Source organism: Bos indicus, chromosome 6 (genome assembly GCF_029378745.1).
Source record: "Bos indicus isolate NIAB-ARS_2022 breed Sahiwal x Tharparkar chromosome 6, NIAB-ARS_B.indTharparkar_mat_pri_1.0, whole genome shotgun sequence".
NCBI lineage: Eukaryota > Metazoa > Chordata > Mammalia > Artiodactyla > Bovidae > Bos > Bos indicus.
In genome coordinates, this window is record NC_091765.1 from 67,973,470 (window position 1) to 67,998,905 (window position 25,436).

The 25,436-nt window shown below is 37.1% G+C and overlaps 1 protein-coding gene across 9 annotated transcripts in view; it reads right to left on the bottom strand.

The window, feature by feature from the left end:
• The window catches only part of FRYL (FRY like transcription coactivator), a 267,816-nt gene that overhangs the window by 90,936 nt on the left and 151,444 nt on the right, over positions 1-25,436 (bottom strand). For 6 of the 9 annotated variants that reach the window (XR_011567188.1, XM_019962715.2, XM_019962717.2 and 3 more), the window contains 11 exons: positions 25,046-25,126; positions 21,214-21,382; positions 20,825-20,917; positions 17,294-17,392; positions 15,737-15,838; positions 12,421-12,465; positions 9,792-9,895; positions 9,489-9,597; positions 6,414-6,500; positions 4,195-4,366; positions 3,560-3,692 (listed from right to left, as the gene is read on the bottom strand). Coding sequence is in view for 8 of the 9 variants with exons in the window: in XM_019962715.2 (XP_019818274.2) it covers positions 3,560-3,692; positions 4,195-4,366; positions 6,414-6,500; positions 9,489-9,597; positions 9,792-9,895; positions 12,421-12,465; positions 15,737-15,838; positions 17,294-17,392; positions 20,825-20,917; positions 21,214-21,382; positions 25,046-25,126 (1,194 nt within the window). In the remaining variant the exon portion in view is untranslated. The remainder of the gene's footprint in view (positions 1-3,559; positions 3,693-4,194; positions 4,367-6,413; positions 6,501-9,488; positions 9,598-9,791; positions 9,896-12,420; positions 12,466-15,736; positions 15,839-17,293; positions 17,393-20,824; positions 20,918-21,213; positions 21,383-25,045; positions 25,127-25,436) is intronic. The other 3 variants (XM_019962723.2, XM_070791417.1, XM_070791416.1) reach the window with 1 other exon arrangement.

The window sequence follows — 25,436 nt, forward strand, 5'->3', positions numbered from 1 at the left end:
GCTGACGAGGGCAAGCTGACACTGCTGTCCCTGAAGACCCAACATATGCAGTCAGAGGAACTCAGTGAGGGCACGTTCATGGGCATAAATGAGGCAAGTGTGACTGAAAGGATGCCGATTTTCCAGAGGAAGTAATGCAAGGGGAAAAAAAAACCCTTCACATTAGAGAAACTCTCCTGGGGCTTGCCAGGTGGCGCTAGTGGGAAAGATCCTGCCTGCCAATGCTAATGCAGGAGACAAAAGAGATGAGGGTCCAGTGCCTCAGTCAGAAAGATCCCCTGGAGAAGGAAATGGCAAATCCCATGGACAGAGGAGCCTGGTGGGCTACAGTCTATGGGGTCGCAATGAGTCAGACACAACTGAAGTGACTTAGCAGGCACAGAGATGTTAGCATACACTAGTATATAGTAACCATGCATTCATTGAGAGATTCAGTATCCAATTTGGTGGTCTAAGACCTACAAAGCAGATATTAACACCATAAAAAAGTCCTCTTGTAAAAAATACATGGATACTTTCTAGCAAGTAAAAGAAGTTGTTGCCATAAAATATATCTGTCTGAGAAGGAAGTCCCTAACAATAAAGGGAAACTCTGTGTTGACAAGCAGTCCTGGGAGTGGCGTGGAGGGTGAGGTGAGGTACAGTTTCTCACATAAAAAACTACTCATACATTATTTCCCTCTGTACCCTCAGTTCCCAGGAGGTTTTCAGGGTTTTTTGTTGTTGTTGAACAAAGCTCTGAAAATAAGAGCATTTATTTGACTATGCCCTGACCAGTAACGCCGAAGAAGCTGAAGTTGAACAGTTCTATGAAGACCTACAAGACCTTTTAGAATTAACACCCAAAAAAGATGTCCTTTTCATTACAGGCGACTGGAATGCAAAAGTAGGAAGTCAGGAAAGACCTGGAGTGACAGGCAAATTTGGCCTTGGAGTACAGAATGAAGCAGGGCAAAGGCTAATAGAGTTCTGCCAAGAGAAAGCACTGGTCATAGCAAACACCCTCTTCCAACAACACAAGAGGAGACTTTACACATGGACAGCACCAGACGGTCGACACTGAAATCAGATTGATTATATTCTTTGCAGCCAAAGATAGAGAAGCTCTATACAGTCAGCAAAAACAAGACCGGGAGCTGACTGTGGCTCATCATGAACCAAATTTAGACTGAAATGGAAGAAAGTGGAGAAAACCACTAGACCATTGAGGTATGACCTAAATGAAATCCCTTATGATTATACAATGGAAGTGAGAAATAGATTTAAGGGATTAGATCTGATAGAGTGCCTGATGAACTATGGATGGAGGTTTGTGACATTGTACAGGAGACAAGAATCAAGACCATCCCCAAGAAAAAGAAATGCAAAAAAGCAAAATGGCTGCCTGGGGAGGCCTTACAAATAGCTGTGAAAAGAAGAGAAGCAAAAAGCAAAGGAGAAAAGGAAAGATATACCCATTTGAATGCAGAGTTCCAAAGAATAGCAAGGAGAGATAAGAAAGCCTTCCTCAGCGATCAATGCAAAGAAATAGAGGAAAACAACAGAATGGGAAACACTAGAGAGCTCTTCAAGAAAATTAGAGGTACCAAGGGAACATTTCATGCAAAGATGGGCTCGATAAAGGACAGAAATGGTATGGACCTAACAGAAGCAGAAGATATTAAGAAGAGGTGGCAAGAATACACAGAAGAACTGTCCAAAAAAGATCTTCATGTCCAAGATAATCACGATGGTGTGATCACTCACCTAGAGCCAGACATCCTGGAATGTGAAGTCAAGTGGGCCTTAGAAAGCATCACTACGAACAAAACTAGTGGAGGTGATGGAATTCCAGTTGAGCTATTCCAAATCCTGAAAAATGACGCTGTGAAAGTGCTGCACTCAATATGCCAGCAAATTTGGAAAACTCAGCAGTGGCCACAGGACTGGAAAAGGTCAGTTTTCATTCCAATCTCAAAGAAAGGCAATGCCAAAGAATGCTCAAACTATTGCACAATTGCACTCATCTCACACTCTAGTAATGTAATGCTCAAAATTCTGCAAGCCAGGCATCAGCAATACGTGAACCATGAACTTCCAGATGTTCAAGCTGGTTTTAGAAAAGGCAGAGGAACCAGAGATCAAATTGCCAACCTCCGCTGGGTCATAAAAAAAGCAAGAGAGTTCCAGAAAAACATCTATTTCTGCTTTATTGACCATGCCAAAGCCTTTGACTATGTAGATCACAATAAACTGTGGAAAATTCTGAAAGAGATGGGAATACCAGACCACCTGACCTACCTCTTGAGAAACCTGTATGCAGGTCAGGAAGCAACAGTTAGAACTGGACATGGAACAATACACTGGTTCAAAATAGGAAAAGAAGTACGTCAAGGCTGTATATTGTCACCCTGCTTATTTAACTTCTATGAAGAGTACATCATGAGAAACGCTGGGCTGGAGGAAGCACAAGCTGGAATCAAGATTGCCGGGAGAAATATCAATAACCTCAGATATGCAGATGACACCACCCTTATGGCAGAAAGTGAAGAAGAACTAAAGAGCCTCTTGATGAAAGTGAAAGAGGAGAGTGAAAAAGCTGGCTTAAAGCTCAACATTCAGAAAACTAAGATCATGGCACCCAGTCCCAACACTTCATGGCAAATAGATGGGGAAACAGTAGAAACAGTGTCAGACTTTATTTTTCTGGGTTCTAAAATCACTGCAGATGGTGACTGCAACCATGAAATTAAAAGACGTTTACTCTTTGGAATGAAAGTTATGACCAACCTAGACAGCATATTCAAAAGCAGAGACATTACTTTGCCAACAAAGGTCCATCTAGTCAAGGCTATGGTTTTTCCAGTGGTCATGTATGGATGTGAGAGTTGGACTATGAAGAAAGCTGAGTGTGAAGAATTGATGCTTTTGAACTGTGGTGTTGGAGAAGACTTTTGAGAGTCCCCTGGACTGCAAGGAGATCCAACCCGTCCATCCCACAGGAGATCAGTCCTGGGTGTTCATTGGAAGGACTGATGTTGAAGCTGAAACTCCAGTACTTTGGCCACCTGATGTGAAGAGCTAACTCATTGAAAAAGACCCTGATGCTGGGAAAGATTGAGGGCAGGAGAAGAAGGGGATGACAGAGGATGAGATGGTGGACGGCATCATCGACTCGATGGACACAGGTTTCGGTGGACTCTAGGAGTTGGTGATGGACAGAGAGGCCTGGCATGCTGCAGTTCATGAGGTCGCAAAGAGTCGGACATGACTGAGCAACTGAACTGAAATGACTGAAACCAGCCATGTCCACACACATCTGGGGTAACCAGGATTTATCCATAAGGCCTCGTCACTGACAATAAACTGTATGGATCAAGGGTGACTTTTGCTGTCTCTACTGGTTTGACAGCACATAAAAGAGTAAAACTGAGCCTGCGGAAAGAACTGCTGTATCAAAAACTGCAGCAGATGGCAATAGGGGAGAACTCCAGAAGAAAAAGTAAGGGAACAAGCAGAATCAACCCTCTATACTTATGAAAACTGAAATGGCAATGAAGAGAAATTACTGACTACGCACGTAATCATATCTTCAGGCTCCTTATTGGACATCTGCACACTAGTCATACACATGGGCCTCCCAACTTCTTTGTCCAAATGTCTTAGAATGCTATCTAATGCTTTTCTCACTTGAGGATAATAAACTGACATTCCTGGAGGAGAAAAAAAACTCAGTTATAAAATGTCAGACATTAGACATAGAATAATGAGTTATTCTCTGTAAAATATAAAAGGTTATTGACTTTTAATTGGCATTAGCTTATTGATGTTACAAAAGAAATTCTGACTTTGACATACTCTTCTCCCTGATGATCAGATTCAGTATACTGGAGGAAATGTGTAAAAATTTGTACACAACTGAATTTGAAGAAGGATAAGATGCAATGAATAGTATCATATAAGAAGATATTTAGGTGGGGGAGGGGTGGGAAAAAAAAAAAAAGATATTTAATCCAAAGTCTTTTAACATGAAAACTTACAGATATTATAGGAAATGTATTCATTTTGTATCACTCTGTATCCTGGAATAACCTGGCACATACATTCATAGGCAAATACATGTATGTAGGCAAATATATTCATTTTAGATTTGATCATAAACTTTCACAAAAGAACATTAAACTATATTATTTATTTATTCCAGTTAACACTAACCTATGACTTTTGCTTCTTCATCTGTCAAGGTTTTATTGAGAAAAATTTTCTTTACACGCAAGGTGTTTCCTGAGGGAAGGATAACTCCTGTCGTTGGCATTGGCGGTTCACCATCTTTTTGCTGCAAACTGTCCGCTATGACAAGGAAGACTCTGAGGCCTATGTTCATTCTCTTCAGAGAAAAAAGTTCCAAAATAAAAATGTCAGAAAATTCCTCTTTTTTAACGCTAAAAACATCTCATCAAATAACAGTGAGGGATGGGAGGAAGAAGGATAGAAGAAAAATGAACCTCTCTGTTCAACATTTTTTAAACCAGCCCAGGCACTGGAATTTAACATCAAATTCCCAAGTGCCACTCTTTCACTTCTGAGGTCAACTGGCTCTCCTGTTTTCTGCTGCTAAGTCACTTCAGTCGTGTCCGACTCTGTGTGACCCCATAGACGGCAGCCCACCAGGCTCCCCCGTCCCTGGGATTCTCCAGGCAAGAACACTGGAGTGGGTTGCCAATTCCTTCTCCAATGCATGAAAGTGAAAAGTGAAAATGAAGTCGCTCAGTCGTGTCTGACCCTCAGCAACGCCATGGACTGCAGCCTACCAGGCTCCTCCATCCATGGGATTTTCCAGGCAGGAGTACTGGAGTGGGGTGCCATTGCCTTCTCCGTCCTGTTTTCTAGCTTTCTTCAAAACTCTCCCATTCCTTCCTCAAGTCTACTACCCTGATACTGTACCTTCCCTTCTCTGAGTAGATGATTTGTCTCCCACGTCATAGTAAAAAACCACCAATCTTCCTCAATTTCTCACTACAAAGTACACTGACCTATTTATATCTGCACCTTTTCTTAATGTCCTTTGCTTTTGTCACAATCAAGGGGTGCTGATATTCCTAGTTATTATACAGAATCCTACCTGCTCTTGCATTACCAGGAAATTACACTATCAAATCATTCCTTCTCTTTCTTGCACCTTCAACATTTCCCTTTTAACTGAAGAGATCCGATTCCTGTTCACTATACTCAACTAGCATAATGGAACGATCCCTCCCCGTTAATACTTCCCTCTCACTCATCAGTGAGCATACTGCTCAAAACAGTGGGCATTTTTCCTTCATTCTATCTGACTTGTCAGCAGCATGGAACACTGTCAAAGCATTCTTCTTCCTTAAACACTCCCTTCCTTGACTACATCTGTAGCACTGTGGGCTGTGTCTTATCTACCCGCATTTCAGATTTACCCTCCTTTACCTGGGTATTAAAAGTTATGCTGCTTCAAGGCAAGTTCCCCGGTTGCCTTTTCTTACCATTATGTGTTCTCTCCCAAAGTAGTTTCATGTATTTACATGTCTTCAAATACCACTCGTACCACCCCTAATTTTAAGCCTTATTTCTCTGAACTTGAACCCTTAGACCAATCTGATACTTCTACTTGGATGTCAAAAAGATGCCTCAGATTCACCATGTTCAAACCAAAGGCACTTTCCCCACAAACTCAGTATCTTCTCAGTGTTTCTTTTCTCAGTAAATTATCTCTCTATCCACCATACCATCTCAGCCCAAGCTGTCACTATTCACGACCTACACCAGTGGTCTCTAAATGGGCATATGCATCCCAGTGGGTGTGTAAGACAGTTCACTGGAATACAGGAAGAAAATAAAACTTTCCTTTATATACATATTTTTGTCCAAGATCAAGGTTTTCAGCTTTACTCCTATCTTTATATATAACATAATGCTGGTGACATTAGTCTAAATATCAAAAGGTCATTTCACATAGTCATAGAAGACATTTTGTTAAGCATGTCATCTATAAAAAACAGTCATTTCTGCTCACTTTAAAAATCTGGAAATAATTATTAACCTATCTTAAAAATCCTACAAATAAAAAGCTTCAATAACTTTCTAGCTCACTTGTTAAGCTACTAAATATATACCTTAAGATCTGATTATGAGAAGAACCAGCACAGTAATTTTATACATTCTCCAGTGTCATTAGAGTCCAATAAGCAATTAGTTCACAAAATATCTTTAAACGATCTGAAAATTTAATATCTAAAGTATAAATAGGAGTTTACTAGGGAATAACAGGACCAAAGAAGTAGGAAAGAACATTTAATTTGTCTTTAACTAGGAATTTAAGCCCAAGAGTTCTGATTCCAGAAACTGTGCTCTAAAACAAAATTTTTTTGATTATATAGGATAGTAAATGACTATAATTTTTTTACCTCTGGATTAATGGTGAAAGTTTTAGTAGATTTTCCAACACTGAGAAGATCAAATATTATTTCTTTCATTGCAAAATCCAAACGTTCCTAGAAAAAAGAAAAACAATCAATAAAATCTTATAAGTTTTTACTGCTATAGGGATGCTTTGGAGATATTGTGTGTTTGGTCTAGACTGCAATAAAGCAAGTCACATAAATTTTCTGGCTTAGCAGTGCATATAAAAATTATGTTTATACTATATTGTAGTCTATCAACTGTACTATAGCATTATACCTAAGAAAACAATGCACAACCTTAACTAAAAAGTACGTAATTGCTTAAAAATTGCTAACCATCGTCTGACAACACATCTGACAACACAGGGTTGCCACAGACCTTCAATTTGATTAAAAAAAAATATCTACAAGGAAAAATAAAGCAAACTACAATAAAACAGGGCTCTGCCTATATATGTTAGGTTATCATGCTAGTGAAGTGAAAGTCGCTCAGTCATGTCCGACTCTTTGCAACCCCACGGACTGTAGCCTGCTAGGCTCCTCTGTCCATGGAATTCTCCTGGTCAGGATACTGGAGTGGGTAGCAGTTCCCTTCTCTGGGGAATCTTCCCAAACCATGGATCATGTTAAGAATTGTACAAACAATGTCAAGAATACTTGTCTGTGACCAGAAGTTCCTGAATCTAGTTGGACAAAAGGAGAATACATATGAATTAATGTTAATGGGAGAAATATCAATAACCTCAGATATGCAGATGACACCACCCTTATGGCAGAATGTGAAGAAGAACTAAAGAGCCTCTTGATGAAAGTGAAAGAGGAGAGTGAAAAAGTTGGCTTAAAGCTCAATATTCAGAAAACTAAGATCATGGCATCCGGTTCCATCAATTCATGGCAAATAGATGGGGAAACAGTGGAAACAGTGGCTGACTTTTTTGGGCTCCAAAATCACTGCAGATGGTGATTGCAGGCATGAAATTAAAAGACGCTCACTCCTTGGAAGGAAAGTTATGACCAACCTAGACAACACATTAAAAAGCAGAGATATTACTTTGTCAACAAAGGTCTGTTAGTCAAGGTTATCATTTTTCCAGTAGTCATGTATAGATGTGAGAGTTGGACTGTGAAGAAAGCTGAGGGCTGAAGAATTGATGCTTTTGAACTGTGGTGTCGGAGAAGACTCTTGCGAGTCCCTTGGACTGCAAGGAGATCCAACCGGTCCATCCTAAAGGAGATCAGTCCTGGGTGTTCATTGGAAGGACTGATGTTGAAGCTGAAACTCCAATACTTTGGCCACCTGATGTGAAGAGCTAACTCATTTGAGAAGATCCTGATGCTGGGAAAGATTGAGGGCAGGAGGCGAAGGGGACGACAGAGGATGAGATGGTTGGATGGCACCACTGACTCAATGGACATGGGTTTGGGTGGACTCTAGCAGTTGGTGATGGATAGGGAGGCCTGGCGTGCTGCGGATGGGGTCGCAAAGAGTCAGACACGGCTGAGCGACTGAACTGAATGTTGAAAGTATATGATTATATATATATGTGATTTAATTATCAAATGATTAGTTTAATACCCAAACCAGTAGGATAGAAGTTTTAAACACTCATTTACCAAAATCATACTGAAGATCTAAGTGGCGGAATATCTAAAATAATGATGAAAGGAAGCCTCATGATAAGAGCTATGTGGCAGGCCTGGAGAGAAAGAAATTCAAACTGGGACAGAAAAAACTGGGCTCCAGGAAGGTAATCTCCAAGGAAAAAGATAAAGTCAACTAAGAGTAACTGATGTTTGAGAGGAGCTGTATAGTTCTGGAGGAATGCTGATGTGAGGTGATTAATCCAAGGGAATGGGTACAACCCTACAAGAGATGTGATGAAACGGCAAAAGTTCTCTGAACCACAAATCTAAAGCACAATCTGCTTTCATTCATATCGCTGACACATTTATACTTATCTAATTATCATTAATTCGGTGCTTCTGTAAATAGAAATGTATTATTTTTAAAAATATTTTTTACTTCTTCACTGTCAAGAATAATTACATTATGGGTCATCTTCATTGTCAACAGTTTTAGTTCAAAGAGAACTCAATGAATATCCTGGAATCCCAGTGTTTTTCCTAAATTGAGAAGGTAACCCTACCTATGCTTCTCCAGGGCTGATGTCCCAAAAGACAATGTAGATGTGCTTACTCAGTCTCCATTTACTCCTCTTCAAATAAACCTGCCTTTACTGCAGCAGCTCCAAAGCTAACATGACATTTCCCAGGATGCCTTTGAACAACAGGCTTCAGAATATGATTGAAACCCAGGGAACTGGGGTAGAGGAGGAGGAGGACAGTGAAAAAGGAATCTATTTTACTGGTAGGATCATGGTAGCAGCATGATTCTGAAGCACCAGGGGGCATACTTCCTAATTTGGCAGCTTTTATGACTGTTTCAGAGGCAGCAGCTTCCTTGGGAGTCCAGTGTTATGGTTTCTTCTGTCCCATTAGCAATTCTGTGAACAATCTATATTCCTTAAAAGACCCCTTTGGGGACTTCCCTGGTGGTCCAGTGGTTAAGACTGCCCTTCCATTACATAAGGCACAGGCTCAATCCCTGGTCAGGAAACTAGGATCCCACATGCCACATGGTGGTCAAAAAAATAAAAATAAAAAGACCCCATTGGGTTCAACTATCTACAGTGGATTCTAGTGTCTGTACCTGAGAACCTAGATTAATGTAATTATGAAAACAGTGTTTCACTATCTTTCAAGATACTCGGGCATTAGTTTATAGACTAAAAGTAGGATTATGAGATTTTCTCGACTCTTCCTAAATTGAGTGCTTCCACTTGTGGGAATTTCCTTTCCTTCTCCAAGTGTGTAGATCAATGATTTAAACATATTTTGCACACACACAAAAATCAATCATTAGCCTCATTTATTTTTTACTTTTTAAAGCATACTTTTTTCACTATTCAGTATTAATAAATGTTTTACTACCATGCTTTTAGATGTGTAACAAATTCTAGGAGTCTGAGTCACTCTTACAACTTCCACGTATATACGTATTATGAGTCAGTCACTCACCTGAGCAATGAACTGAATAATCTTTACAAATATATTGAGAGGTGTGTCACGAGGAACCACACTTCGTGAACCTTTCGGGAAAAGTGCTGACACTATGCTCATAAGACGACTAGAAGGAAAAAAGATTTAGTCATGAGGAGAGAATGAAAGTAACAAAACATTAGCAAAAGTCCTTCCCATCCTGTCAAGGTAATTCATATTCTTCCTCAAGGTATTTATGTTAACTAAAATTCATTAGTGTGGTTATTTATTTTTTTTAACCCAGACGTTATTTGAAATACGCTGTAAAACAAAGGCACTCACCTTTGAGTTACAGTGTTGCTTTCACATTTTATTCTAATTACATAGACCCACAACAATCTATACAAAGATTCCAGTGCAACTCGAGACATTTTAGGATCTTTATTCTGTTTAGAAACAAAAGAGAATAAAAATAAGCTTATTTATTAGAGTACTTGCAATAAATTTAAGATCAATTATATTCTGTCAACAATTAAAAGCCCTTTCCATTCCCTTTTTTATTTAATACAAAACAGGTTTCAATATGTAAGTATATGTTTAGTATATAGTAAGTAGAGAGAGCTCAAAAGCAACCATAAATAAGGAAACTGAGTCATTCCTTGTATTCTCAAAACAAACGAGTAAAATACTAGAATTATGTACTTTCTGTATATATAATTCAACTTACCTGATGGTAAATGGGTCCCACAACAATACTGACATAATGATGAAAGGATTATTCATCTTTGCCATAATTCATTGCAGCTCATAAACAGTTAAAATTTAGAACACCAAATGTTGTTATAGATATTTGCACTTATGAAACAATGCAAAATATTATTGAGTGATTATACTTAAAAAAAGAAATATGGAATGGTGGGTTAAAAGTATAGACTCTGAAATTAGGAATAACTAGCCGAACCTCATCCTTGGAGACTGTTACATGTTTGTTTGGTGAAACAGTTTCCTCATCTCTAAAATGGAGATTAGGGTATAAAGTACCCCGTACCTACCTCACAGATTAAGGAAGTTATTATATTACATGGAAAGCATTTGGAACACTGCCTAGCACATCTTAAATGCTCAGTACATGTCAAGTGTTTACCCTTAATTTTTAGTTTAGAACAAGAACATTATTATTTAAAATGAGAAAAGCATCCATTTCAATCACAATTTGATCAACAAACCTTTTCCTCATATGAGCTATTATAAAAAGTGAAGTTCTCAAATGACAAGTCATGTAGTGAGATTTAGTTGTAAAATTTGAAAAGTAGCAGATAATCATCTTTATTAGGAGAAACTCTTTATGCATCTGTTAATTATAATGCATTTAGTCCTATAAATTAGCATTTATTTAATTTGGCTTGAGGGATTTGCTATTGTTAAACAATTATTTTATATGTAACAATGGACAAAAGGGACTTTTTAAATATGAAGTAGCTGAGCCATTCTATCTTATATTTTCTCAGACTACAGAATAATAGACATCTGCTCCCTATGATTAGAAACAATGCAAAAAGGTTACTACTGGAGTTGTTTTTTAAAAAGACAAACACCAGGGGGAAAAAAAATAGGGCTTCCCTGGTGGCTCAGACGATAAAAATCTCCCTGCAATGTAGGAGACCTGGGTTCAGACTTTGGGTCAGAAAGATCCCCTACAGAAGGTAATGGCTATAATTTTGCACATCTATATATATGAAGATTTGATATAATTCAGAATGGAATATCAACTATTCAGTTGTCAGAGTCTAAAAATCAGTCTCTTCCTCTACTGTCAAATCCATGATTCCAAATTTTAAATATACTCCCCAAGTAGTTTTTTTTTATTAATTTGCTACTAATGTAAATAAAGTAACATATATAGTTACACAAATATATGTTTCTAATGTAACAACCAAGCTTTCTGAAATACTTTCTTTTCTAGCACTTAAATACAAGGTCTCAGATATGAAAATAAGAGTTCAGTTAGTTTTATGTACACTACAAATAATACTTTCACTTTGTTAATTATATTTCCAAAATATGAATACTATAAATCAACATATAGTAAATTATATATTAAAAATCTAAGTCTAATTAACATAAAAATTCTTCTCATATAACTTAGATTATCTTAAATCCCGAGTCATCTGACATGAAATAAAGTTTGATTTTCAAACTTTCCAAGATGGACTACTGTGTTTTATAAAGCAGATTTATTTTATAAAGAACAATGCCAAACAAGATAAAAAGTGATTAAAAATCATATAATTGTTTATTTGGTCACTGAAATGCTGCTATACATGTCTGAATAATGAAAACATCCTCAGTTAATCTAATCCTTAAACAAAGATACACAATTCCCTAGCTACAGTTTTGGTCTAATTTGAATAATCAGATTACATTAGTAAAGTCCAGTTTTATTAACATATAATAAAGTTTTGATGTCAGTCAATATGCTCTTGGCAGCAATCATTTTAGTATTTCTTCACCTTTTCCTACTATGAACAAAAACAAAAAGATTTATTTAAACTCAAACCAGTAGGATTGAAATTTTAAAGTGTTGCATCAAACTTATATTCAGTCTGAGTTACTGTCCCCTTAATTTCATTAGAAAATATTTTAAAAGTATCATTTATTAAAAAATATATATATATAAAAAGGTATCATAACAGCTAACATAAATTAAATAGAATATATTAAAACTGAAGATGATGGCTAAAGACCAGTATTCAGTATCATATCTCTCTATTAAATTGATCTTCTTGGGGCCACATTAATATTAAACCTTTGGTAGAAAGTTCCTGCTGTGTGTGCCTCTTCTTTTATAAAACAAGAAGCAGGTTTGAATAAATACATTGGACATGCAAGGCAGCAATGGGTAAAGGGGGGAAAAAAGCCACACTTAAGGAGATAAAGCAATATTTTACTTTGTAACATCAACACGACTCACCTGGAGAGTTTCTATTTGTTTTCTGATACTGTTGTTAGATGGCATCTAAATAAAGCAATGTGAGACAGCAAACATAAACATGAGATGCAGCACATGCATGTTAGATGAAAATAAGCACAAAACAAGACAGCTCTTCACCAAGGTCTCTATTTAGAAGAAATTTGAAATTTCCAAGACAGTGGCTAGAAACACTGAGGGAAAAAAATTCTATAATTTGGACATCATGGATCATGGGATATACCTACAACACTGAAACTGAGAGAAAGTAGTTAAAGTTTCAACTATCTAATTTTTCCTCTAAAAGTACAGCATTTAATTTTAGGCAAGTTTCCATTTTTAAAAGAAAAGAAGCATACACTGTAGAAAAAATATTTCAATTATTTTTATATGGCACCTGCTCTCATTCCTCTCTTTCTTATTCTTCAGAAACTTTAAAATTTTTCACATAATGACCTCAACTGACATAAACATAGGGGGATGGGAAACTACCAAATCACATTTGGAAGAAAAAGAGCAGATTTAACATTTTCAGTGAAAATTAACTGTTGTTCTCTCATGCTATTCATGGACCTACAGATTAATGGCCATTTTTCTGGTCACCAATTTAAAAAACTAGTATGATAATTTTTAAAAAACTGTGCACTATTTTAAAGTACCTTGAAAATATATCATATTTATTCTTATGAATCTATAGAATAGTGCCTTTTTGCTAAGTCACTTCAGTCGTGTCTGACTCTGTGCGACCCCATAGACGGCAGCCCACCAGGCTCCCCTGTCCCTGGGATTCTCCAGGCAAAAGTACTGGAGTGGGGTGCCACTGCCTTCTCCAATGCCTTTTTAATACCCCAGAATTATAGCCAAAAGTACATTTTAAAATATTTAAGTACAGTAATATTCTCGGAGAAGGCAGTGGCACCCCACTCCAGTACTCTTGCCTGGAAAATCCCGTGGACGGAGGAGCCTGGTAGGCTGCAGTCCATGGGGTCGCTAAGAGTCGGACATGACTGAGCGACTTCACTTTCTCTTTTCACTTTCATGCATTGGAGAGGGAAATGGCAACCCACTCCAGTGTTCTTGCCTGGAGAATCCCAGGGACAGGGGAGCCTGATGGGCTGCCGTCTATGGGGTCGCACAGAGTCGGACACGACTGAAGCGACTTAGCAGCAGCAGCAATATTCTTTATAATACATTATAAGGTAACATGGTAGACCAGAAAGAACAAAAACTATGGAACTAGATGGATTTAGATGCAAATCTTATCTCTATCAGCCTTAGTTACAGTAAAAATTAAATGAGATACTGTACTTAGAGAATCTAGCCTATAATAAATATCAATAAAAATTTATTTTAAGAAGTAGTAGGTCTAAAAAAAGTGTTAAAGATTACTTTGAGATCAAGAGATTACTTGAATCTCAAAGCAAAATCAATTTAGGTAAGACCTTCATCTTGGACCAATTTTCCCTATATACAAATCAAGTAAGTTGTACCTGTCACAACAGATAACTAGCATAGTTCTTCCCTGAATACTCAACTCCTTACCTCAACTATGCAGCATAGCCACAGTATATAAAGCTTAACAAGCAGGAACCAAGTCATAAAATTTCTGCTGAATAGAGCCTTAATGTAAGTTAAGGGTTAATGGTCAAGACAACTATATTCCAAATATTCATGCTAAGTGGCTCTTATCTCCTTTAGTCTGGCAGATTGACACAGCCATTAATGAAAATGGACAATATGCCAGAAATGTTTAATAGGAGGTAAGGGTTCAAAGAAAAGAGCATTTTAAATGAAAGCCTTAAGACAAAAAAAAAAAAAAAAAAAGTTAAGGTACTGCGAAAGAACTGCAAATATGTTAGGTGGAAACGTATATATATAAAACATTCCAACAAGCAACAGAAAAGTATGAATTGTCATGAAACAAAGCAATCTTCCAGTAACACTTAAACTCTGTGCCTTAAAATATGTTATAAGTTTGAAGAATCATACTACCTAGAAAATTGTCACCTCCCTTTCAGCACCTAAATCTGTATGAATTACCAAAATAAGGAAAGAAAACAATATAATGTGCTTAATTAAACAAAACTTATTTTCTGGTTGCACGGCATAAAGAATTTAACCAGTTTGACTAATCCTGGGAATTTTCATAAATAAAGCAAAGAGAATATATCAATTTTTATCCAAATATGAATAACATCAATGTATGTATATTATGGAGGGAAACAGCCAAAAATACTTCTGGGAAGACCTATTTTTAGTATACCTTACTAAGAAATCAAAGTATTTTTCAAAATGATATGTAAAATCATTAAAAAAATGTATATATAATAATGTTGCCCAGTAAATCAATCCTTAAGTGAGAAAAAAAGAGCCAGTCCTACTTCTAACATCATGGTTAGCTGTTGGATCAGAGATAAGTCATTTAATCTCTCTGCGTCTCGGTTTCATCATCTTCAAAGCTTAAGATTTTCAGTTTTAACCCTAACTTAGAGGAATAACAGAAAATAAAAAGCCATGTCTGCCATATTTCTATAATATGTAAGCAGATACTCAAATATATTCATTTATGCATCAAAATAGTATTTACGCACAAAACAGTATTCAAATGGGAAAGTGTTCACATGACATTCAGAGGTGGAACATTCCCATTCTGTGTCAGATATTAACTGTGCTCCTGTCCACAGAAGAAAAGAAGATCCTGTGAGATCCTTCAGCAGAGTGTCCTGGGAAGATCCTTCTACCTCACAGGTCTCAGACTGAACACAGATGTGCCAAATACTATTAATAACAATTAATTATCCCTTGATTCAAGCCAGAACATTTCAGGAGCTGTCACATCCATATGGATCCAGAACCATACTTCCAGATTTGGCCAGGCATAATTACACTAAATGTGCTTTGAGTGATATTTTATCATCAAGGCTTTTTTCATATTATTCAGACTTGAGCCAACATTACTGAATTTTCTCAAAAGAAAACACAAAATAACTATTTGAAGAATTTTATAAGATTAACTAATACTCTGAAATTCTAAAGGAATTAATAAATACTGCTAAATCTAAGATATTATAAATAATCATTAAAAATATATAATTTTGCATTGATTAAGACCAACTAAATTTAATCAACAGTTTATTCATGTCTGTAACATGATTCCCTATAGAAGAAATGAAGTATGTATAAGAAAAGAAATCTGGTGAAATACCTCTATTCAAATGAACTATGTACTACAAGTTTTATTATGTACTGTTTAATACACATGCATGAGTGAATGTACCACAGTCAGTATTTACAGGTCAGAAATGAGATTAAGTCTTACCTTTAAATGTGACAAACAGTTCTGTAGGAAAATATGCCAGTTATTTAAAAAAAACTGTTTCTGACTGACACATAAAAGGCAGGTAATTAATGGATATAGAGCCTAAAGGAGAGGAAGAAAGAGAATTAAGATTTTTCATAAAAAAGGCAGCACTGGACTTGTAAATTATATTTCATTCATTCTCATAAACAAAAAAAAATTCTATTAGCATTTTTCTCTTTGTAATAAAAAACACAATCAGGGAATAATCAAACAAAGAAATGACAAAGGGCATTTTTTCTGTAAGAACAATTTCCTGACCTATCACCTCTCCCCAAGTTAGAAATATGCTGTTATTTCTCCCTAGACCCATTACTCCTCTAACTAGAACAGTGGCCCTGGGGTCAGAGGATAGACCAACGTTAACGTTTCAGCTTTCAATTCATCAGGTGACTTTAGGGAGTGTGTGTGCTCCAGTCGCTCAGAGGATACGTTAAAGTGCTAGAGGTCTCACTGTCCTAACATGAACAGTGAGGATAATCATCACACATATCCTATAGGGTTCTGAGGCTTAAAGTAAGATATGGAATGGAAAGCACTTGGCTTAGTGCCTGGCACAGTCACTGTTGATTATTATTATACCTCTATCTTAAGTGGTCAAGTATTCATCCAATATTTCACATTTTCTCCAAGCTGCATACAAATTTACAGAAAAATCCCTCAAAGTTATTGAAGTGTATGGTTAAATGGGGAAAAAAAAATCACCTTAAATTTCTGAAAAGAGAAGTTGTAATTATATAGACAATCACATGCTTCAGAATACAACTTATTATAATGTAAAACTGGACTTCCCTGGTAGCTCAGACGGTAAAGAATTTGCCTGTAATGTGGGAGGCTTGGGTTAGGTCCCTAGATTGGGAAAATCCTCTGGAAAAGGGAATGGCAACCCACTTCAGTATTCTTGCCTGGGGAATCCCATGGACAGAGGAGCCTAGCGGGCTACAGTCCATGGGATCACAAAGAGCCAAACATGATTGAGAGACTAACACTTTCACTTCTCACTACATTTAAATTTTTCTATATTTTAATACGGGTTTCACTTGTGGTTCAGATGGTAAAGAATCTGCCTGCAATGCAGGAGACCCGGGTTCAATCCCTGGGTTGGGAAGATCCCCTGGAGAAGGAAATGGCAACCCACTCCAGTATTCCTGCCTGGAATATCCCACGGATAGAGGAATCTGGCAGGCTATAGTCCATGGGGTCGAAAAGAGTCAGACACAACTGAATGACTAACACTTTCACTTTACATATTCTAATGCAAAATTTAAAGCATCTGTCAAAACCTAGAATAAAGTCTGAATAACCTACCAAATACAGAGCTAATAAAATTAAGAATATACAGTTTTTAAAAGAGCAGGAGAAAATAGGTAAAATTTCCCCTTGTGTTTACACTTTGGATATTTTACAATTTGAATTTTATAATTCTCTTTAAATTCTACTAAAAAAACTCTACTAAATTCATAAATCATTTATTAAAATTCCAAATAAATATGTGAAGGTTTGAAATGTTTCTCATACCAATGAATGTTTCTTTCTGGAACTCAGTTCAAAAGTAGTCTGATAAAGCATCTCCACAAAATTTTTCAAGCAGGGAACATTCACTTCATTTTTCACAGCCTAGGTAAAAAGATAATACAAAAACAAAGAAAATGGTTAAAAACATTAGATCAAACTATACAAGGATTACAAAAAGGTTTTGTAAGGTTTGAAATTAGTTAGTAATTCCCTGAGTATCTAATGGAAGTTCCATAAAGTAAATAAGATAAACCAGGTCCCTGCCCTGGATGAACAAGCAGAGACTAGAGACAAGTGAACAGGCAATGAATATGTGGTATAAAAAAAGCTCTAAGAGAAAATTCTGTGTGCTCTTAGGGCACTCAGAATGGACCCCAATGAAAAACTCCATAGGAAGTAATATATACACTGAATCCAGCATTTCCTTGCCTAAAATACTACAGTAGCATCCCATGTAACCTCTCTGATCTTATCTCCCATTGCTCTGGCCCCTGCACTGGGATCCAGCCACACTAGCATCTCTGTTATTCCTAGAGCACATCAAACATGCTCTTGCTTCAGGATGACTGTGCTGGCTCCTTCTGCCTAAGGAAGTCTTCCCCCAAATCTGGTATGCCTTACTCCTGCATTCCTTTAGTTTTTGGTCAACTGTTATCATCCCTTTCAGGGTGGTGGTCTTCTCTGAAAGTGAAAGTCGCTCAGCCATGTCCAACTTTTATGATCCCATGGACTATACAGTCCATGGAATTCTCCAGGCAAGAATACTGGAGTGGGTAGCCATTCCCTTCTCCAGGGGATCTTCCCAAACCAGGGATTGAACCCGGGTCTCCCACATTGCTGGTGGATTATTTATCAGCTGAGCCACCAGGGAAGCCTGGTCTTTCCTAATCACTCTATTTAAAATTTCAACTCCCCTACCTACTGCAGCATTTTTAGGTCCCTACCCTGCTTTATATTTCTCCATAGTATTCACCAACACATCTGGCATACTGCATATTGTACATATTCATTTATTGTGAGTTAGCTGCTCTGGATGTAAGATATATAAGAGTAAAAAAGTCTTACCTACCCTAATCATTGTTCTACTCTGTGTATAGGAGAGGCCCTGACACACAGAAAGCACTCAATACAGATAATAAATAAGCAGATGTCAACTAAGAAAGGCTGCTGCTGCTGCTGCTAAGTCGCTTTAGTCGTGTCCGACTCTGCGACCCCATAGACGGCAGCCCATTAGGCTCCTCTGTCCCTGGGATTCTCCAGGCAAGAATACTGGAGTGGGTTGCCATTTCCTTCTCCAATGCATGAAAGTGAAAGTGAAGTCGCTCAGTCGTGCCCAACTCTTAGCGACCCCATGGACTGGAGCCTACCAGGCTCCTCTGTCCACGGGGTTTTCCAGGCAAGAGTACTTGAGTGGGGTGCCATTGCCTTCTCCAAGAAAGGAGGTTGGGGGTTATTAAAGTGGTAAGAATGTTCCAGACAGAAGAAGCTCCATGTACAGAGGCAGGTGTTATGGGCTGAATTGTCCCAAAATTCAAACACTGAAGTCCCAACCCCACATACCTCATAATGTGACCTTATAAGAAAATCATTGCAGATATAGTTAGTTATATTTGCAAGATAAGGTCCTATTGGAGTATGTGTGTATTGGCGGGGGAAGAGGGTGCTACTCCAACATGACTAGTGTCCTCAAAAAGCGGAGGAAATGCAGATATAGACATGCACACAGGAGAACACCATGTAAAGATGAAGGATAGATCAGGGTGAAACTTCTACAAGACAAGGAAGGTCAGAGATTTTCAGCAAACTACCAGAAGCTAGGTAAGAGGCATGGAACAGATCTTCCTCACAGCACTCAAAAAAACTTACCAACACCTTGGTCTCAGACATCTAGCCTCCATCACTGTGAGACAATAAATTTTTGCTGTTTAAACCACCTAGTTTGTGGTACTTTGCTAGGGCAATCCTAGTAAATAAACTAAAAAAGTAAACCTGGCATAAAAGAAGAGTTAGGCAACAGTAATAATGGACCACGGTCAAAAGTCTTTCTTCCTACAATCTGCTCCTCTTGAGGAACTGCCTTAAAAACAGATTTTCAGACAAAAGGGAAGCACACAAGACAATTCGGGATGGATAAGCAGTAACTCAAATCACTTCTAGGGAACAAATATCTTCAAACAGGTAAATACATAACCGAATTGTGTATCCATACAATAGAATACTAGTCAACAATGAACAAAATGCTGATACATTCTGTAACATAGCTGGATCTCAAAATAATTATGCAGAGCAAAAGACACCAGAAAAGAGTCTGTAGGGTAAGATTCCATTAGTATAAAATTCTAGGAAACCCCAAACTAATAGAAAGATCAATGGTTAGATCTGAGAAAAATGTTGGGTGAGTGGTAGTGGGGATTAAAAAGGAGCATGAAGACACTTTTGGAGTATGGTAGAAATGTACACTATCTTCATCGTGATGAAGGTTTTACAGACGTATACATAGGTCCAGTTGTACAATTTAAATATGTATAGTTTAAGTCAATTTTACCTCCGTTAAGTTTTTTAAAATGAAATATGTGTGTGTGTGTATAAATGCAAAGAATATCATACATACAGCAGTACATAGTAAACTGAAAGTAAATAGCATTATCACATACTACACACACACAAAAAAACCACACAGGAGGCAAAAAAATTCTAGCATGTCTAAGTATTCTAAAATCCCTAAATCCTATTTATAACACATTATGTTACTAGTGTATGGGCTTCCTTGGTGGCTCAGATGGTAAATCCGCCTGCAATGCGGGAGACCTGGGTTCAATCCCTGGGTCAGGAAGATTGCCTGGAGAAGGGAAAGGCTACCCACTCCAGTATTCTGGCCTGGAGAATTCCATGGACTATATAATCCATGGGGTCACAAAGAGTCGGACACGACTGAGGGACTAATAGACACACACTTGTTAGTAGTAACTACAAATTAATTTTGAGAAATACCGTGAATTTAGACCAAGAAAAGCTTTCATAAATCTGTTTCCCTAGAAGTTACCATGATCATATTTATAATAATCATATTTTCTAAATAACTTAGGATATATGTTTTGACAGCTATGATAAATGTGATGGCAACTACAGAAATGAACATTTAAAAGTGAGACAGTCCTGTAAAATCTAGGATATATGTCACAGTACTTTTAAATTCTTCAGAAGCATTAAAATGGCAGCCACCCTGTAAGGAGCAAATGCCATTAAATGCAGTGTGTATGCTGAGCTACTTGAGATAAGCATTACTTCAAGGTTGCAAAAACACTGCCTGTTAATGGTCTCTAAATCTTAAGGGCCTGGGCTTGTTCTTTTAATTAAAAGACTGATCAGTGTTCTTCTGCTATTTGTCTAATAAAGATTTCCCTACACCCACATAACATTCAAAGTTTCCACTTTATTGTCTACGAGACTATAAGAAAGTAAGAATGTATCATCTGGTAACTCTTTAGTGAACAGAGACTTTCAAATACAACATAAAAATAAAAATGGACTTACAGCAGCTACAGGGATAAGAATCTCCACAAATAAACCAGCAAGTGCATGTTTTATATCTTTATCTTTTACTTCTAAGAAATACTGAGCACATTCCTTGAGAGGGGAAAAAGATACATTAGATTAACAAAGGAAGAAGATTAAGAAATGTTAATATCACAATAATTTCTTAAACATTCTGCAATTTTATCAGAAAACTAAGTTCGAAATCATGCTCAAATTTAAAAAGAAAGTTAATTCACACTTGTGGCAATTTAACACTTGGAATAAGGAGTTAATAATTATCGTTAATTCATATTTATTTTGTTTATCTTTTTAAAAAAGTCATTAAAAGCAAAAACAACTACTGTTAGGCTAATTCCAATCACTGCAGTTGAAAAGGGTAAGGTCACCTGCATGAACTGAAATGACGCTTCAAAATCTTCTACAGGATACATTTTCACTCGGAAAAATTTCATTCCCATTATTAAGCTGATGACACTTTGTACCACATGTGGACTTTGTTCCTTTTGCCGCAGTTCTTTTAATTCTGTCACAAACTTCTTCCTCACAGCCTGAAACCTTTAAAATACATGGATACATGATTTGATATGAATTAAAAATACTCATGTCTCACATGATATTAAAGGTTGAACTCAAAATGTGTTTTATCTAAACACCATCTCCTTTCTCTGCCCTCATCAAAACTACCAGAAAAACATATAGATGAAAACAAAATTATTTGTTGTTCTAAATTTGCTATTCATTTAGCTTTTTAAATCAAAAATGCCTTAGGGAGAAATTCTAATTTGTAATAAGAATTAAAAATTTCATATTAGAATTAGAAATTTTTCTTATTAGAATTATAACTTCTTATTGCTATAATACCATCAATACAACATTACTACCACTTACTAATAATCATCATAAAAGTAAGATCTAATACTGCTAAGTCACTTCAGTCGTGTCCGACTCTGTGTGACCCCATAGACGGCAGCCCACCAGGTTCCCCCGTCCCTGGGATTCTCCAGGCAAGAACACTGGAGTGGGTTGCCAATTCCTTCTCCAATGCATGAAAGTGAAAAGTGAAAGGGAAGTTGCTCAGTCGTGTCTGACTCTTCGAGACCCCATGGACTGCAGCCCACCAGGCTGCCCCGTCCATGGGATTTTCCAGGCAAGAGTACTGGAGTGGGGTGCCATTGCCTTCTCCAAGATCTAATAACCCACCCATAAAACATCCAAGTGTAAATCAGAGTGTGTCTCTAAATTTTTAAGGTTCCTTTTTAATGAAGTCTGCAATGTGAGTGACAAGGAGGGCAGACTGAAGCTACACATTTGTTTAATGAGATAAACCAATCAACTGTAGACTACTAATTATCACTAAAAATTATTGTCTTCTTACATTGTAGAAAAACTGAAGAAGAATGGGGGGACGCTGGTCTCACAATGTGAATAAGCTAGAGAATCACAATGCTTTTAAAACACTGAGCACCATCTTGGATACAAATGACCCCAGTTGTTAAGACTACTAAGTTTTTCTTTGTTTACATTGCAAAAAGATATCTGATAGTTTGTTCATCAATAATACTTCATTTAACCTCTATATATTATGAAACATATATACTATGAAAAATACAATAAACAGATTGCTTATATTAAGTGAAGAGTTTACTGTTAATGTTACTTGGGGAAACTAGTTCTTGAAAGTTAAAATGACAAAGCATACTACCCAGTGGTCACTGATTACATATTAATATTAATAAATATAGATATTAATTACTGTTTAATGAAATATGGACACATGACAGGAAGTATAACTTATCTATTTCCGTTTCAGTCTTGGAGAATACAACACCATTTTCCTTGAAAGTATTCTTTTGCATTTTATAAAGAAAATATAAAGTGAATAAAATTCCTTCCATTGCAATAACATTAGAATCTGAAGATTTTTTTGTTGTTGTTATTAAATTTCTCATAATAATTACTAGTCACTATAATCAAAGGTGGAGAAGGAAATGGCAACCCACTCCAGTATTCTTGCCTGGAGAATTCCATGGACAGAGGAGCCTAGCGTGTTTCAGTCTATGGGGTTGCAAAGAGTCAGACATGACTGGGGGATCTTTAAACCTACCTATGCACTCTTGTCGGAGAAGAAATGGCACCCCACTCCAGTACTCCTGCCTGGAAAATCCCATGGACGAAGGAGCCTGGTAGGCTGCAGTCCACGGGGTCGCAAAGTCGGACACGACTGAGCGACTTCACTTTCACTTTTCACTTTCATGCATTGGAGGAGGAAATGGCAACCCACTCCAGTGTTCTTGCCTGGAGAATCCCAGGGACAGGGGAGCCTGGTGGGCTGCCGCCTCTGGGGTCGCACAGAGTCGGACGCGACTGAAGCGACTTAGCAGTAGCAGCAGCATAATCAAAGGAAATGTGTAGACAAGATGCTAAAACACCCCCAGCCTTTCTCTTTCTCCTCACCCCTTTCCCACCTCACCACCTTTCCTTTCAAATGGTGGTGCCGTCAGCCCAACCAAATGCGGATGTGTCCACGTCTTTTCTCATGCTCACTGTATGTGAGGGTGGAAAACATCTCATTACTGCTCCGAGCGACATTTCTCTAACAACTAGACCAGTGAGTGTGCTCAATCGCTCAGTCATGTCTGACTGTTTGTGACCCAGTGGACTGTAGCTGCCAGGCTCCTCTGTCCATGGAATTTTCCAGGCAAGAATACTGGAGTGGATTGCCATTTCCTATGCCAAGACCAATGAGATTGAGCTACATTTCATATATTTACCTTATATTTACTATCCTTTACTGTAAATATTTTTATTTACTATCCTTACCATCTTAGATTTAACTTAGCTATGATGTAAGGTTCTTCTGGATCCAACTTGCTCATGTATTATTTAGCATTTCTAACCTATATTCCCGATAGAAAATCATTTTCAATAAAAATCAAACTATCATGAACTACAGGGCCATAAAAAGAAATATATCATTGCTCATGTTTTAGTAGCTATATTCCTGAGACAGGGATTCATTGCTGATTAAATATAAATGCAATATTAAAATATTATTGTCTAAGTCATTTCAAATACTCCAACTATATTCCAAGTTCTCTAGCATTGGGTATACAAGGGTCTCTGTTAAATTACAAAGCATAAAAAAATACTAAATTAAAAGATGTATGCATACTAAGTCACTTCAGTTGTGTCCAATTCTATGTGATCTTAAGGACTGCAGCCCTCCAGGCTCCTCTGTTTATGGGATTCTCCAGGCAAGAATACTGGAGTGGGTAGCCATATCCTCCTCCAGGGGATATTCCTGACTCAGGGATTGAATCTACATCTCTTGAGTCTCCTGCATTGGCAGGCAGGTTCTTTACCATTAGTGCTACCTAGGAAGCCCAAATTAAAACATAGTAAATACTAAATAAAATACATTACTTAGTATTAAAATCTAAACTACTAAATGCTAACAATAATTGCGTTTGCTCCTTTAGAATTTAAAAGGTTGTTATATGATGATTTCAGGGCCAAAGACTGACTCTTTAAATAGCACCCAAGAAAATCTAAACTGATCCTTTCTGCCTTATAGATTTCCCAATAGGAACAAAGGCAATTCAAAATCTTCCACAGTCTTTAGAGTAAGCACAAGATACAAAAGACAAGCATCTTTTTTAGTGTTTATGATAATTATGGTTCAATATAATCAATGCATGTAACTCCTAATGAATAACCCTTTTTATGGAGTACTCTAGTATATCTTATCATCCCTTTTTGGTATGTCTTCTATCTATTCAAAACTCTGTTCAGTATTAAAACAAATTAAGATGGTTAGAAGGAAGACACTGCAGTGCTATCTCAGAGATAAAAGCCACTCAACTAGAAACCACTAAAAGTAATTATTAGTTTTGACAAGAGTTCGAAAAACACTTCTCATAGAACTGTGAAACATAGGGAATAAGGTAATGACCTGACAATTTGGGGCAATTTCTGACTTCCTTAATTCAGGTTTTATGGAAAATACCAAATAAATGAAAACAATTTGTAGAACTGAAGTATGGGTGTCACTTAAAAATCCTCTAAAAACACAGTAGCAAAATAATAAAAAAGTGAAGCCAACTTTGCAAAATTCTATGGAAAACAGAAATAACAGACCTAAAGTAGTTAGTGTCTATTCTGTCGGTCAGTAACGAGGCATTCTAAAACATATCAAGATCAGTGATTTATGAAACTTACTTTGATTGGGCAAGAACGCCTATCACTTCTGCATATAAATCTGCAATGATATGCACATTCCCAGTGTTGGTTCCTGAATATCTAAAGCAACAAAAAGAACAAACACATTATTTCATTAAATTTTTCCACAAACTCTCTTTCTTAATAAATCTGAAAATTCCTTATCAGGGTGTTATATAATTTTTCTCTGAAGATTCACGTGCAGGATGATAAAAAACCACAAGAATTTTCTCCTATCTCTACATTTTAATTTGCCAGGAAATTTAACCTGATTCTTAAAAATCCAATCAATGGTTTTAAGAATTATTTTTACAAAATCCTTTCCATAAGCATCTTGTATGGATTAAAACACATAAAGGCATAACTACTTTGAACTTCAGTAACAAATAAT